At 49.8% G+C, this 15,579-nt stretch overlaps 7 protein-coding genes across 7 annotated transcripts; all 7 read right to left on the bottom strand.

Moving 5' to 3' along the window:
• Window positions 1-110: 110 nt before the first annotated feature.
• On the bottom strand, window positions 111-1,235 carry N7481_003703 (uncharacterized protein; the record flags this gene model as incomplete). The annotated part of the gene is made up of 1 exon (XM_057262922.1): window positions 111-1,235. One exon carries the CDS (start codon window positions 1,233-1,235, stop codon window positions 111-113), a length of 1,125 nt encoding a protein of 374 aa, XP_057124583.1.
• Window positions 1,236-2,926: 1,691 nt separating this feature from the next.
• Window positions 2,927-4,606, bottom strand: N7481_003702 (flavin monoamine oxidase family protein; the record flags this gene model as incomplete). Its single annotated transcript, XM_057262921.1, has 4 exons — window positions 2,927-3,169; window positions 3,227-4,033; window positions 4,107-4,354; window positions 4,429-4,606. The coding sequence occupies 4 exons, from the start codon at window positions 4,604-4,606 to the stop codon at window positions 2,927-2,929; spliced, it is 1,476 nt and encodes a 491-aa protein (XP_057124582.1).
• Window positions 4,607-5,437: 831 nt separating this feature from the next.
• Window positions 5,438-6,582, bottom strand: N7481_003701 (GPR1/FUN34/yaaH; the record flags this gene model as incomplete). Its single annotated transcript, XM_057262920.1, has 4 exons — window positions 5,438-5,726; window positions 6,006-6,084; window positions 6,187-6,382; window positions 6,481-6,582. 4 exons carry the CDS (start codon window positions 6,580-6,582, stop codon window positions 5,438-5,440), a joined length of 666 nt encoding a protein of 221 aa, XP_057124581.1.
• A 1,213-nt stretch (window positions 6,583-7,795) lies between these two features.
• Window positions 7,796-9,796, bottom strand: N7481_003700 (allantoate permease family MFS transporter; the record flags this gene model as incomplete). Its single annotated transcript, XM_057262919.1, is given in 8 exon segments — window positions 7,796-7,847; window positions 7,922-8,102; window positions 8,184-8,400; window positions 8,417-8,533; window positions 8,607-9,026; window positions 9,086-9,291; window positions 9,372-9,467; window positions 9,547-9,796. 8 exon segments carry the CDS (start codon window positions 9,794-9,796, stop codon window positions 7,796-7,798), a joined length of 1,539 nt encoding a protein of 512 aa, XP_057124580.1.
• A 1,364-nt stretch (window positions 9,797-11,160) lies between these two features.
• pyrG (orotidine-5'-phosphate decarboxylase pyrG) lies at window positions 11,161-12,109 on the bottom strand (the record flags this gene model as incomplete). Its single annotated transcript, XM_057262918.1, has 2 exons — window positions 11,161-11,837; window positions 11,953-12,109. 2 exons carry the CDS (start codon window positions 12,107-12,109, stop codon window positions 11,161-11,163), a joined length of 834 nt encoding a protein of 277 aa, XP_057124579.1.
• Window positions 12,110-12,482: 373 nt separating this feature from the next.
• On the bottom strand, window positions 12,483-13,083 carry N7481_003698 (MAPEG family protein; the record flags this gene model as incomplete). Its single annotated transcript, XM_057262917.1, has 3 exons — window positions 12,483-12,770; window positions 12,862-12,997; window positions 13,052-13,083. The coding sequence occupies 3 exons, from the start codon at window positions 13,081-13,083 to the stop codon at window positions 12,483-12,485; spliced, it is 456 nt and encodes a 151-aa protein (XP_057124578.1).
• A 455-nt stretch (window positions 13,084-13,538) lies between these two features.
• Window positions 13,539-15,262, bottom strand: N7481_003697 (putative diacylglycerol O-acyltransferase (DgaT); the record flags this gene model as incomplete). Its single annotated transcript, XM_057262916.1, has 3 exons — window positions 13,539-14,741; window positions 14,857-14,897; window positions 14,974-15,262. The coding sequence occupies 3 exons, from the start codon at window positions 15,260-15,262 to the stop codon at window positions 13,539-13,541; spliced, it is 1,533 nt and encodes a 510-aa protein (XP_057124577.1).
• Between the last annotated feature and the right edge of the window lie 317 nt (window positions 15,263-15,579).

Genomic DNA, 15,579 nt, shown 5'->3' with positions numbered 1-15,579 from the left:
TGCAGTAGAATCCACTCGTCAATCTGTAATCATGGATGCGTTGAAAACAAAGCGTGTGACACCAGTGCCGATACGCTATTGCTGTTTAGAAAAAAAAAAAAAAAAAAACCTTATGCAGGGGAAGTCTTGGTCCGGCGATATGTCCAGCGCCGAGAGCCATTCTCTATTCCCTTGCCGAGGAAATCCAATATTTGCACCTCAGGTTTCTCGTGCGGATTAATAAGGGTATTGTCCAACTCTTCATCCGGTAAGTCCATTCGGAATCGACGTACGCTACCCTCCCGGCTTGTGTTTCCTTCCTTGAAGAATGGCGTTCTTGCATCTTGAGCTTGACACCAGCGAGGTGCGACGCGACGCCACAAGCCGCGAACACCACGGCCTGCGCGGTCGATTTTCTCATATTCCGCCCGTCGGGAGGAAGGAGATGTCCACTCTGTCACCGTCTCCGGGACGTGAACAGAGGAGGCGGATGGAATTTGAACACAGTCATATTCGGGTGTCTTGTTTGGGAGGGTATTCGACCGGTCTCGAGCCTGGGGCGGGAGCGGCGTCATTATCGAGCTGATTGAGTTGCGATGCTCAAAGTCGAAGCGCCGACTGGATTGTGACGATGCAACCGGTGATGGAGGTGCTGAGCCGCCTGTCTCAGACGACGTGCGGCCTTCGCGCCGAGAAGTATAGGTCGACGACGGGGACCTTGAGAGAGCTGGAACCGAGCGCACATCTTCTGCAGGTGTTGTACATGTGTTGATTTCTTGAAACAGACGACATGAATCTCGATGTAGCGCTAACAACGACTCTCGTCTCTCATGAGGTGAAGGGCGAGTGGACGGGACAGGAACGATGTTCGCACTTGTAACTGCCCTCCGCGAAGAATGCAACGAACCATGTCGACTGGGAGGACGTGATCGGGCAGTACTGCGTGAGTTGGATCGAGAGTGATGTGCCGATTCATTTGCAGACGTTGGGCGTGAGCCCCTCCGTGGTCCACTAGAGGTGGGTGGTGAGTCGGCCGTCGTGGTGGTGGTGATGGTGGATGGCGGGTCGATTCTCTTCACTTTAGGGATATCCATCTTGGGCAAGAGCCGAGAGGGCGAGAGCGAGGGCGACTGGGAAGTGCATTTCGCAGGAAGCTCGACGACTGTTGTTTCTAGGGATTTGATCTCAAGACAGGGAAGTGCTGCAGCAGGTGCGTCCATGTGAAGATCGCCGCCACCACGCCATGTGACGGCCATTCGCAAACTTTCTCTACAGGCTCTCCAAATGAGACCTATAGGAGCAAAGAAACAAAGGCAGCTGGCCAACGGCAGAAGGACAGAGTGCGCTTTGTCGATCGATACTCGAGAAGAAGAATATTAGGGCTGGGCAGGAGGGGCAGCTCGCATTGTGCAGCCCATGTAACCATGTACCGTGAGTCTATAAAAAGAAAAGAATAAAGAAAGAAGGGGAGTGGCTGAAGAAGAGGATGGGGAAGTATCCCGATGGTCTAGTTGATTTAAAGCAAAATTAACAGTCTCACGAGAAATAAAGAATGGGGGGGTAAGGGAACGGCTGCACGACACCGGGACCCAACATCGACATTTTAATTCATTTCATTTGCGCACACCGCTCCTCCTCGACGAAGACAGGACCAGGTTCAGGCGGAGATGGTGGGGGCAACGAGCGCCTCCACCTCCAAAAAAGCCAAAGCTAGAGCCAGAGCCAAGGATAACAGACTCCCCGACCTCGCACGGTCTGGATCGTCTTCTCCCAACGCCCCTGCAGTGACCAACATGCAGGGGTCTCTGTGTCCTGGTCCTGTCCAGGGCGCCTATTGGGTTGCCTTCTCCGATTTCTACCGTTCTCGGCTGCCATTCAGTTGATGCAATGTCAATCCATGTCAATCCATGGCAATCCAGGCACTGGTTTAGACCCGCGCGCCAGCTATTTTAGCCATCAGGGTTACAGCAGGCGCCGCCAGTCCCTGCAGGAGAGCAGATCGGAGCAAAGTCAGCGACCTAAGCACCCTAACTAACTCCAGAACTCTAGAACTCCAGTCAAGATGCGACGTGGGCGGGACATTCCACCAGGTACCACAATTAATATCTCAAGGCCAACCACTATGGTACATGTACACCCCGCCCTTCGCCCCACAAAGGCATCATCAAATTAACAAATCCTCTCCTCTCCCTTCCTAAATTAGTGGAGGGTCTGAGTTGGCCTGCCGATCGCACGCAAGAATTTTTCAACACACTAGCGAACTTTGGCATGTCCAGCGCTTGTCTCCGTGGCCGATCGTAGCGGGTTTGTAGCCAATTTTTGACGGGGCTTCGTGTGGGAGATTTCAAATACCGAACGGCCTTGATTGCATTTTCGGGCGAGAGTGCTTGGCACGCCTAGCAACGTGGGGTGGGTTCGCATTTTCTACTCGCACAGTCCACCGCTGTCTAATCCACTGTTCACGGTTGACGGTTCACACCGCTAGCAGGCCGATATCAAGCATTCTCATCATGACCATGCTGGGTTTGTCCAATACCGGTTTAAGAACTAGACTAGTATGGACTTTCCAACGTCATAATATTCCTCCACAGTAGGAAAAAAAAAAACCTACTAGACCCTCGTGCATGCGGGTAAATGGTTAAAAAAATTATTTTCTCAGCGAAGGAGGGGGGGTTTGTTGACGACGCAATCAGACTATTCTAAGACATTCAATTTATCACCTACAATCAACTAAGGAGCGGTATCTTCTAAAAAGCTAACTAACACCAGTCAAGTTTAAACTAGCCTAAATAGACTGTCGACCGACGTACTCCGTAAATGAAATTGCGGTCAATTCTCAACAAATATTTAGCGTCGAGACAAAAGTACCACCAGCTTTGACAGCGGCGTTCCTTGTCACGACTCGCCTTGTCCCAATATTCGATAATCAAGCATTCCCGCATGAACCCTACAGCAAACCAGCGATTCGCTTGGGAAAGCCTAATTCATCTATGATTTCTTTCGCGGCCCGCGATCCCTCTTCGATCGCTCCGTCAATAAATCCCCGCCACCCAAGAGCCCAGTCTGCACTCGCAAACAGAATGTTCCCATGTCGCTCTCGCAGGGCTTCGAGATACTGGAAGCTGTAGTTTGGAGGAAACACACACCAGGTACCACGAGAGAATGGATCTTTTAGCCAATTATGCCAGATCTGGCCTCATTAGTACCATAGCCTGTGATGGACTCGGAATTTTCCTTTCCAACTCACCACTTTGTTGATTTTCATAGGCATCAATTGTTTTGCCTCTGCGGAAAATTCCTCGCTGTCTTCGCGTGGATGCGCGAATTCTTTATTCGAGCCAAAACAGACAATGTGCGTGTTTTCCCCCGCATTGGTTAGACCATCGCCATGGCAAGCGAAGACTCTTTTACTCGGCCAGGCTGCCCCAGACCAAGACCTCAGGTCTGAGCCCTCGGCCTCCAAATGCACTTTCGCTCCAAAGTTAATGTGTCCCTTTTGTGTCGCTGCTAGCTTCGTGGGTGGTAATGCGGGGTCGAATTGGACCTGAGACAGGACATTCAACGGAATCGTACAGACCAATCTCTTCGCTAGCCACCTTGTATCCGATGAAGTGGTGACCTTTACCAGACTCCCGTTATCTACCACGGCGCTTACAACCGTGTCAAATGTATAGCGGAAGTTTCCCGTAGATAAGGCTTCCTCAAAGATCTTTCGCGCAAAGGATGACTGTCCTGCTGCAATCTTATAGGTCTCAGTGAGCTCAAAAACACCGGCTGCGCTGTACCCACCAAGGGCCCACCACCGGAGTAGATCGAAAAAGCCCGTGTTTTCCATGGTATTTCCTGATATCGCTCCAATGCACGCTTGTAGTGTCGCCAGTTCGACATCGCTAAAAAGGGGCTTTATCTTCTCTATCCGCTCGGCTGCGGACATCGCTTCGTAGGCTTTGATATCGGGATTATGATGCGGTTCATGTGGATAGGGTATCAATGTTCTACCACTCTTCCCGTCAATATTGAAAAGCTCTTCGAATCCTCTTTGAATTATTAACTCCTAGGCAGACGTCAGCTTTTAGACTTTTAACTCGATTTCCAGTGGGACATGATCCCAATGGTACTTCACTCACTTCTTCGTGCCGGCTCCTCAATTCAGTCTTCTTTCCATCAACAGATACGGTAAATGTTTGACAGCCAACGTCTCCCGGAGCACTACTCACAAGCTCCGTCAATCCGTATCGGTGCATCGTATGCCATACATGAGGCTGGTTCCAGTGAACCCATGTACCACCCATCTCGTATAGATGGCCATCGATATTGGCCGTGTAAGTTCTTCCGCCGATTCTGTCTCTGGCCTCAATGAGAAGAACCTTGAATCCTGGTCGAAAACAACTTAATCAGTATCTGCTAGGCAGACTTTCTGCTAATTTTCACAGCTTTAGTGAATCATACCTGAGTTACAAAGATCCCGGCATGCTGTCAGCCCAGCGTAGCCTGCGCCTATTACAATGACATCGAATATGTCCGATGTATGAGCTGGTATGTTATTTCGCGGGGTAATTGTCGCTGTGCACGGAAGCCCTTGCTGGAATCCTTCCTTTCGATCGCAGAATCCCTCTCGTGTTGTCATGGTTGTAGTTTTATTCGTATGGGTAATTTGCTTGGCTTGGCTTGGCTTGATTGTTTGTTAGTATCTTGAGAAAGCCATTGACCACGTATATGTAGAACCGTATCTCTAGTCTTTCGAAAGAAGCACCCCTATTTATCGCTTCAATAACTTAACTAGAGTTCCTTATGACTATCAGAAATTCAAGCTAGAATGCGGGGTTTTACCTCTCCGGCGTCCGCGGAATCCGCATCTTTAAAAGAGTGCGTTATCAATCCCCTTTTTAAGTAGCCCCATGTAGGATTGTCATGATGCCAGGTCAAAGTTCTGATTAGATTTAGCTTCACTTGGCTAAATTTGGCTTCTAAAGGCTCTAGGGTATGTTCCTCTCCATTCAAGTCCCAAACAATCTGTCATTTTTTCGATGAGTTGTATGGTGTCTTTACTCTCAACCTGGAACTAGGTGATGTGGGGCATTGCAAGAGAATCTCAGACTGGTTCGCATCCACAGTCCTATTCGGGATATGATAGGGATTGACCTTTGTGGCTCGCAAAGGATTTCCGAAAGCGCTACACTTAACAGCCTTATTGATTTCTCAGTTTATTGATTCAAGTCTCTGGTATATTGATTAATCCTTCCATATCTCAGTCTACTAGTAGAATTAGTATATTTCAAAGGCTATTCATGGATATAGTCATCATTATGTGCATTAAATAGTAGAGGACTGCTTTCAACCTCACTTCTCTATCTTCCAACTTTTATTTCAAGGCAATTTTCAACCTTTGGAACGCTTAAGCGACCAGCAAAATGACCAGTAAAGTCATTTCCCATGAAATTGTAGACACCCGCGCCCGTCAGACAAGGTCATCGCTCGCCTTCACACTTGAAGAAGGACCCCGAGCCCGTCTTTCAAAGAACCTGGAAGTATCCCCCATCACAACAGTAAACGGCAAGGATTCCTGACACAAATAATGCAGCACAGTATAATACCCGAAAATGCTAGCCACAAACGCAAAAGCACCACCGACAGTCGAAAGATTCTCACTGAGTTCAATCATGCCATCTGCGCGCTTAAATTGCGACGCAGCATCGAAGATAAGACATAATTCCAGCGACAAGAAGATGATAATATAAACGACGTTACTAAATTGGAAGAAAAGAGAGTTAGTTGGAACGAGATTCACCCATGGACATGGCTGGGCTGAGTTGAGTATTGGAAAACATACAGTCGAATGCTGGCGATCAAGAAAAAAAAGGTTGAAAACACCCCACACTGCCAGCGCGAGAAAAGCGATTAGTTAGCCGACTAAGATCGATCAAGGGAAAAATAGCACTACTGGTATGGTGTAGTGCTACTACATTGTTAATGTGAAACTTGGATGAAACTCACAAAGGACAAAAAAGCCCAGGGCATTATAATACTCCGCCGTAAACCCACCATAAGCATCGATAATTCCGAACGCAGGAATCAGGGTCGCTCCATAACCACCATAAAACATTGCTACAGTATCCCGATCCGTTAGCTAATCAAGAGGACGGCGACGATAGATGGACAGATGCCCAGGTGGATATTCTCTCCTCGGGGGCTCTCGATAGAACTCACCATACGCCGATAAAACCGTATAAGAGAAAGTATTTCCACGAACCATCTCCCACTGCGCTGAAATCAATAGCCCAATGCAAGCTGCAAAGCAAAGATCTCCAACGAAAATTGTTTGGTTCGAGACGCCGCGGAAATTCATCATCGCCAGCGAGACGGAGAGGAGGGTTGTTGCAAAGCCGCCCATTGCCAAAGGCGCCTAGGTAGACAACACATCGTGTTAGTAAAAAGCCATTTTCATTTCAATTTTTTTTCTTCCTTTGACCATGCGGGGGAAAGGGGAGATTTGAAACTCACGGGGTTTGCGAGGTGTTTCCCCGAATTAAAAGGACGAGGTGACATTTCCATGGTCTCATCATGATCGCGGCGTTCAACTTTTTTGATCGATATATCCGACATTTTCGTTCGATTCGGCTTGACAACCTTCCGTAGCGTGCTAGTGCGTCTTTTCCAAGATTATTATTGCAGAACCCACGAGACGAGCAGCTCGGGGCGAGACAGTTCTATTCTTATAAAATGTAGTCTCCATGCTGTGCTACATAAAGCAATGTATTACATACAATTTAGCATCGCGAATAAAGCCTCGCAACCCCAATAACGTAAAAGTATCCGAGCGGTGGGCCAAGAGCCAAGGAAAGAAGCCAAAACCAAAGAAGAAAAGGCCTAAAGTGACAAGCAAGGGCTTACCCCGGTTACCCCGTTTACCCCGTTGTACCAAAAGATTGGCTAATATTTTGCTAAGAGGCAGCGTCTAGCCCCAACATATGCGGGCCCATTTGACTTTTCCTTTGCTGGTGAATCGGAAGAGATCGGGCGTTTGGCGGGATGGGAATGGCGATCATCCATGATCCTCGGATCTTCGGGTCGGGGTAGCCAGAATTAACCTTGGAAACCTACACTTTGTATACGAGGAGTTGGGGTACGGAGAGTGAAGAGATTTCTTGCATGCATATTTTAGTCAATGTTTTCTTGCCCTTGGTTAACTAATTCATCTAGTAGTAGTACATAGTAGGCATTCGCAGATTGTGCGGGGCAGGTCGATCATTTATCCCGGGCCGGGAGCCTATTCCTAGCCCTGGAGTGTAAGGAAATTTTGTTCCGACAGTATAAGGTGACATTGATTTTAATTCTGAGGCTGCATTCATAATTTATCAAACCTTTGGAGGGGCTCACCCTGACACCACATCCAGTGTAGCCTCTGTGAGGGAAGTTGATTGAGCCTTGACAGGGGAGAGTGGAGGTCGGAGGCAAACCTCTTGCTTAGATCACCCTAGTTCAGATTAGTTTTTATACAATCGCGTTGCTTAATTTGGATTCAACGCTGTTGTCAATTGCCAAGGCCCATGATACTACAATTAATGCTGTATTGTTGTGTTGGGCGATGGCTCGAAAAATTGTACCCGTTACACTCTTCTTCAACGTTCGAGTAATTTGGAAAGATATTCAACATTGCGAGATTCATAAAAAGGGCGTTAGTTAGCGTTTCGAGACGACTATGTACAATTCCACCGAGTGAATAGTCGGTGAAAGATATGATATAGATATGCTGCAACCTTAGCAACAGAATCCAAGCCGCGTGACATGACATGACATGACATGAACAAATCACAAATCACAGCGAGTAAAGGAAATCCGGGTTCTCGCGATCTGTCAGATCCAGGAATCTGTCGAAAGAAATCACATGTCAGTTTACCGTTCCTTCAACACTGCAAAAAGGGGGGGAAAAAGAAATACTCACTCCTGATTTTCAAGACGCACATAATCCGGTCGGGACTGAATCTCCAACTTGCGCTTGTTCTCTTTGACATACCACCAGTAGATGAAAAGCATGATCATCAGTGCCACGCCGATACAGACGAGAATGGTGATTTCGGCGGGGAGGTATTGGGGCGCGTCTTCTGGGCGGAAGGTCTGGGGGCCTGGATTGAGACGAAAAATACATCGTTAGCCGTGTTATCTTTTTCCGATAGTAGGTCAGACAAGCTGATGTGGTAACGAACCGATAATGTTTCCAACACAGTATCCGATCAAGTACAGCGCCGCCACGGTTGTCTTCTTCGTGTACCCGGCAACATTAGACGAGATCATTGATAGGAGAGCGACGAAGGCGGTTGGGATCGCTTGTGTCATGTAGTATCCGATTAACCGACCGGTGTTGTTTGACTCGGGGAGGGCGACGATTAGGACCATTCCGACGAAGGCGGCGACCAGGCCCCCCTAGACTGCATAGCACGCGCTGGTTGGTGACATGTCCCATGTAGCCGTTGAGTAACAGGGCGACGACTTCGACGGCGCCGCCCGGGACGCCGAGGATAAGACTTTCCTCTGCGGTGAATCCGAAACTGGTGATCTATCGCAGAGATGATTGTTAGTTTGAACTGAGGCCTGGACTTGAAACAAAATTAAGTCAAGATTCAACTTACCAATTGGTTGAAGAAGTTGCTGATACCACCGTTGGGAATATCCGCGACCAGGGCATACAGGAAGAATGCCCAGGTCATCGGGTCCATGAGGGCTTCCTTGACTTGATATAGTTTGAAATGCTTGTTTCCGATACCCTGTTGGTTCTCACGAACGCGGGCAATAGCCAGGATGCGGTCTTCTTTCTTGAGCCAGCGCGCGTTCAACTGGCTGTCTGGAATAATCCACAGGAAGACGAATCCCAGCACGATTGTCATGAGACCGGTAACGAGGAAAACGATTTTCCACGGTTCAATTGATGAGCCATGCTTCCTGCTTCCGACGGCGATACCATACGCAATGAGACCGCCGACAATTTGTCCGACACCGTTAAAACTGAACCAGATGTTGACCCGGCTGCCCTGTTCTCTCTTCGTGTACCACTGTGACGAGATGTTAGTTGAGGGCGAAAGGGTACAGAGGATTGCGCCTATTTGCCTACCTGTGAGGTTAATAAGGCAAAGCCAGGTGTAACGGCTGCCTCGAAGACACCCAGGAACAGACGGATGGCGATGGCACCCGAGTAGCTTTGGACACCCGCGAAGCAGCTCAGTACAAGACCCCACATCAAGATACAGAAGGCGGAGTATTTTCCCAATGGCAACCGCTGCAGCAGGCGGTTGGTCGGGTACTCCCACGCCAGATAACCTGAGAGGTAGTCAGAAAGTGATCCGGGAGACGACAGACGATAGACCTGTGTTGATGTGTCTTCGGGGGTTACCACGAACCAAAGTAGAAAAGACTGCCCAACCATTGATATTGATCATCGACAAGTTCCAAGTCCTCTTTAATCCCCATCACACTCGCATACGAAAGAGTAGTTTCTGGGAACAATGCCGGTCAGTCCCTGTATCGGGTTATGCATGACCGGAATAGGTGATGAATGGCTTGATAGTTACTTACTATCCAGGTAATTCATGCCGTAGATGCAACACATGATTGGCATCAGATGCCAGTCAATAGTTTTGAGGAGTCGGCGGTTGGTCGCCTCATCCAATTCGATAGTCTCGCCCTGCAGCTCACCAAAAGCCTTCATCGCCTCGTCGGCATCGTGGGTGTGTTTTTCGAGTGTTGGATCGGCATGTGTGCTTTTCTCAATATCCACGGCCGAGGACGCACCGATGGCAATCCTATCTCCCGAGTTCTCCGCCATTGTGTAGTGAAGTAGCGTACCCAAGGTGGAGCTATGGAAGAAGAAAGGACAGAGGAAAGGGAGCCAGAGCCAGGTATAAGTAAAGCTCGAAGAGCAAGACAAAGTAAAGAAAATTCACCGCAATTCTGACGGACGGGACGCGGGATTATATGCACTGCATCCGCGCATGCTGGGTGCATGGTAACACGGGGATCTTCAAATGGTTGTCAGTGGCGTTATCTCACAGACCTCTCCAAGCTCAGGGGAGGATTCTCCTATCAAGCAAGCCCGAGTGGGTCAGCCTCCCCGCGATAAGCACCCAATATCTGGGGTTGGCGCATCTTAGTATGATTTGAACCAAGGCGATTGGCTATCACGAAGAGGGGAAAATGAGGAGAGATCGGCAAAAAGGTAGCCCCCAATGCGCGGAAACCGGGTATCGTATACATATGTGTGTGCGTGATACATGTTACAGCCGAGCTCCGGTTCTGGGTGAGATAGATCATGGCCAAGATGAGGAGAAGAGAGGAGAAGATGAGGAGAGGACGAGGCTGAAAGATGGACACCGCCTTATTGAATGTGGTGAATGATGTGTGGTGTGTGTATGAGGAAAGTGCGGTCATGGCTCGGCGTGCAGATGTAGGCCCGAACGTGATGCCTCTACAGTAGTGTACGACGCAAGGATTTCCCGCACATGTGGTAGTGGTATCCGTAGTGGAAATGGTTATCTTGCATGCAGCTATCGCGAGCAACGGATTTGACTATCTCAGTGGTCGAGAACAATGTTTCATCTTGTCGATCGGCCCTGTTATCTTTTGCATTGCATCTTATCGCGTGGCCCCATTTCCGACATCACGCTAGGGGGTGGACCCCCCCCCCCCCCCCAGTTGATTTGGGTTCGGAATTAGATTTCGGTTTGCATTGCAGAGCGTGCGAACATGGATCCATGTGGCAACTCACGAGAAAGGATCGTCAGAACCTGCCACTGGCGGAACTGGCGCGACCGCGACCGCGCACGGTACGGTTTGGCTGCATTGCATGATATGTAGACAAAACAAGACAAGGTTCATAGCTCCAGCCATGCCTATGTCCAGGTACATGTGTGGTTGGAGAGGGAAGAGGTTGGCCTCATGCGTTCATGTTCATGATCATGATCATGATATCATCTCATATCATATGCACCCGGGAAGCTCATATGCAGGAGGACCTCGCATGGCGAAAAGAGTCCAAAAGAAAAGAAAAGACAAAGAAAGAAGAAAAGAAGACGTCATGAGGATATTCTAATTCTGATCTCTACATGGTTGGTTGTCCGACTCAGCCCAGCCCAGCGCCCCCAATTCTGAATGATTCGTTGCACTTTTTTCTTTCTCGCTTTATTTTTCTTTCTATTGGCTACCCCCAACACGGTCAAGGTACGCCGCCCATCCCTGCTGCTGATACTGTTTCGCAGCCTCCACAGGATCAGGCGCGGCATAGATTCCGCGTCCCGCAATGATGAAATCCGCACCACGACCGATAGCCGACTGCGGGGTCTGGTATTGCTGACCTAGTTTATCGCCCTTGGAAGAGAGATTGACACCCGTAGTGAAGACGACAAAGTCCTCATTCTCGTTGGCGCTCACGCTAGCGGGAACATCGGTCAGAGCGCGAGTGGAGACGAAGCCCAAGACAAAACTCTGATATTTGCGGGCGTAGTCGACAGAGGCGGAGGTGTAGTCTCCTGTGGCTAGAGAGCCCTTAGAGGTCATTTCCGCAAGGATGAGGAGACCTCGGTCAGAGCCGTAGGGGAAGTCCGCGGCCTGGGCGGTTTGGGCCAGGGCTTCGACGATGCCTTCACCCGGGAGAATGGCGCAGTTGATAATGTGGGACCATTCGGAGATGCGGAGGGCTCCTTCATGGTATTGCTTCTGCACGGTGTTGCCGATGTCGATGAATTTGCGGTCTTCAAAGATTAGGAAGTTGTGCTTCTTGGAGAGGGCTTTGAGGCCGGAGATGGTTTCGTCGCTGAAGTCGGAGAGGATGTCGATGTGGGTTTTTATGACGGCGATATAGGGACCAAGGCCTGTGGGGTTCAATTGGATTAGGTATGGACTGGTGAGATTGGGGACAGGAGCAGGAGGAGGAGGAGGAGCAAGAGCAGGAGCAAGAGCAAGAGTAAGGGCAATGTCATGACATACGGTCGGCCAGGTCCAGCAGTTCCTTGGTGGTGGTCACATCGGCGGAGACGGTGACATTGCTCTTCTTGGCCTCGGCGACCTCAAAGAGCTTGCGAGCCAGAGGGTTAGGGTGGCTGCTGGCACGTGTGCCAAAGGGGATTTGCGACTTGGAGGACATGGTGGCGGGGTTGGCGGGGTGAAGTTGAGAGTGAGATTGAAATTGGAGCGTAGTCAGGTTAGAGACTCCTATGGACCAATGAACTCTTCCAATAAGCTCTGCAAATCCACAAGGATTGAGTAAAGCAGCAGCAGTTGGCGATTGGGGATGTCCAATGTAGATATAGATGTAAATGTAGATAGCAAACGGCGAAGGGAACTTTTTTCGGAACGCCACAACGGGTGTCAGCCACAATTTGGTACATGCGGGGTGTGGCAGTGCATCACGCTATTCACGTGCCAGGAAAGAGCTGCCAATTGGCGATAAAATCCATGGATTGAATATTGATTATAATACATAAAAATCTCGAGAAATCTACATCTCTCGCACTAATTTACCAGGAAATCAGTTCCTTGGCGACGCCAAACACAGTCAATCCCCACAGCGCACCCTGTGCCAACCAGAACGCGCTACCGTACAGGCGGCCCTTACCCTGCGCCTGGCCCGAGTAAACATAGCCGTACAGGAAGATCGAACGGAAAGCCACCCAGGCGGCACCGAGACCAGCAGCGAGTTGGGGGTACTTCAGACCAGCGACGAGGGTGAATAGAATTGTCTGCGACATGTTTTCGAGGTAATTGGCGTGGGCGCGTTGGGCGCAGTTGAATTGCTCGGCTTTGGCCTGTGGGTGAGGGAGTGGTTAGTGATTGATTGATTGGATTGAATTGGATTGGCAGGTCACAGAAATATGCGTGGGAAGGAATTCAGCATACATTTTCCTTGCATTGTTCAAGCGAAGCATAGCTGTGCGGGTAGGGGACCTTGGCGCCCTTGCGCAGGGAACCGGTGATGTTGCCGTGGATGAAGCCGAGCACGGGGATTGCGCCGAGGGCGACGGCGATGACGGCGCTGGGAGGGCAATGGTTAGATATGGAGTGAGGATTGAACGAATTGAATACTTACCCGTAGTTATCAGGGACAGTGATTGCGACCATTGTGTATGTTGTGTAGTACTAGTTAGTAGTATACCTATGGAAGTATGCGGTTTGAGTGGGGATGGGGCCATTTATAGCTTTGGGCGGAGTTCGGCGGAGCTGCCAGTGCGGAGCTTGAAACGCGGAAGATCGCTGCGCCGGCGCAACCATCATCCCGATTCCGAGGCGGGGAGAGGACACGGTTCAACTTGAAGTTCTTTTGCCTTCGATAAGATACTGGACACATCATCGCAGTTGCCTGTTCTACTACTCGTAGTCATTGGATGGTGCACGCAGCGATGGGCTTATTTCGAAGTGCGTGAATTGTTTATGTGACAACAGGCTCTCAAGTCGCTGTAGCTATTTCAAAATTACATCCATGCTAGATTGACGGCCGTGGATTGGATTGCCTGATATCATTTCAAAAATGCGGGGACAAGTTTGAGCAGGCAGAGCGCACACGCACATGCACATCATCAAGGGCTCGCTCGACTCACACTCCCGTACTTGGCCTGCCACGCGAAGAAGTAGAGCAATGCACCCAAAGGCTGACCGACCAGACAAAAGCTGACCCAGAAAATACAATTGCCAATCGTCTTCCCCAGGGGATCACGCTTCTTCTCGAACGGCACTGTCAGCATAATCAATGGCAGTTGGAACATCATGCCGAAGAAAGCAACGCCGATAAAGTTGTGAGTCGGAATTCCAACCAGCATTTCGTGAAGAATGGCCGAGAGGGTGAACACCATGCCACTGGCGGCCAGTGGACTCCAGCCACGGCCCACGAGCGGAGAGAAAACGTGTCGTTTCATGAACAGGTAAACAGGTCGATTCCAGGACCTCCAATAAACACCCAGGCTTGAGCTGTTCCACCAATCCGTGTAGAACTCGCGATCGCCGAAGCGCATCACTTCAGCCAGTGCGTTCAACAGGGCTTGGAAGAGAGCGAAGAATCCCGCTAGCCAGATAATCAACGAGATGGTAGATAGCTTCATGACGCGCTCCAGGATCGAAGCGATATCCAACATGGCGATCTTCTCGATCGAGTTGCGTAAGACGGGCGCTGCATACTGCGCTGACAAGAGCCAGATAAACACTGACAGAACGACGAATTCACCTAGGCGCTTGAACACAAAGGGCCATCGGATGGATGGGGTGCGCGGGTAAACAGGTTGGTAGACTAGCGTCGGAGCCATCCAAAAGTAAGCCAGGTTATTAAGGGTGATGTTTCTAGGGTATGGGCATGTGGCATAGATGGCCGGAAGATTCGGGTTCGCGGAGGGATTCAGGAACGCCAGACGGAGGTCTCGGTTGGTGAATGCGTAGGAGCAATTCTTCAGCCAGACGATGATGGCGTGCAACTGGCACAGCGTTCCAATACCGGGATGGTGAATGTAGAAATAAACTACAAAGCTAGTCACGGCAAGACACAGGGTGGCGTTGATGGTGTGGATGAAGGCCGTGTAGCGCCAGGTCGAGCGAAACCGTTGCTGGTCATGTTCTTTCTCTTCTGCCGTCCTCTTCTGATGACCAACTGTCTGCTTGGCAGATGCTGCCGCCGATAACTCGACCAGATAGGCGACAAACAGATGGCAAGGAACGAGGGCGAAGAGAATTGACCCGAGGACTAGATCTTGCTTTCGGTAGTCGTGGCATTTGATGCAGATGAGCACGCCATACTAGGGGATATGTTAGACAGGAGCGAGAGGAGCAGGGATCCTTCCAATGAAACCAATTCTTTCCAGGTGCATTCGCATTCGCATTTGCCAGAGCTATTTTTGGGTCCAAACGTACCTTCATGAAATTTTCAATAATCAGACGGAGGTTCATGGCCACTAGGAGTCAAAGAGTCAAAAATTAGCTTGAGCTTGGAAAATAGCATGTGACAGGCACTATAGAATCGGAGCTCACCCAACACCAACACCATCAAATTTCGAAAGCCCAAGAAGCTAATTGTTTCATCTGATTCACGGCTCAAGCTTGAGTGTCGCGTCTCGGAATGATATGCAGCGACATGACGATACAAGCTGCGTGGTTTCTTTCCCGGAGGTGCCGATGGTTTATCTGTATCATGGTTTGAGCTCTCCGTCGGTGTAGCCGCAGCTGCAGCTGCCACGGTCACTGCAGGCGCATCTGCATGCGTTTCCACGGTCTGGGTGGATTGCTCTCTGGCGGTGGTGAGGGCCTCTGTCCGGGCCATTGTGAATTATCCAGTGACGAATATTCAAATAAACAGCTCTCCCGAGGTAAATGAGAGTGGGCTGAAGCGGAGAAGGCGACCGGGTACGCCAGAGGTGTGGGGGGGGGGAGAGGGGAGAAGGTGAAAAGAAGAAAAAGAGAGGAGATAGAGGAGATAGGAAGTAATAAAGTACAAAGGTACCTCTTATCCCCCTCCCCTGTAATAAATCCCAACTAAAATAGGGTCAAAGTACTCGTAAAAGCAAAAGTTGGCGGGGGAAAGTTAAGACATCATAGCAAGGGTAGACAAGGGTACAGAGAGCAATCGAGCCAATCACC

This window comes from Penicillium waksmanii, assembly GCF_028829765.1.
Source record: "Penicillium waksmanii strain IBT 27052 chromosome Unknown utg000004l:1.0-5674109.0:1.0-5678898.0, whole genome shotgun sequence".
NCBI classification, from domain to species: domain Eukaryota; kingdom Fungi; phylum Ascomycota; class Eurotiomycetes; order Eurotiales; family Aspergillaceae; genus Penicillium; species Penicillium waksmanii.
This window is presented reverse-complemented; position numbering and strand designations above follow the sequence as displayed.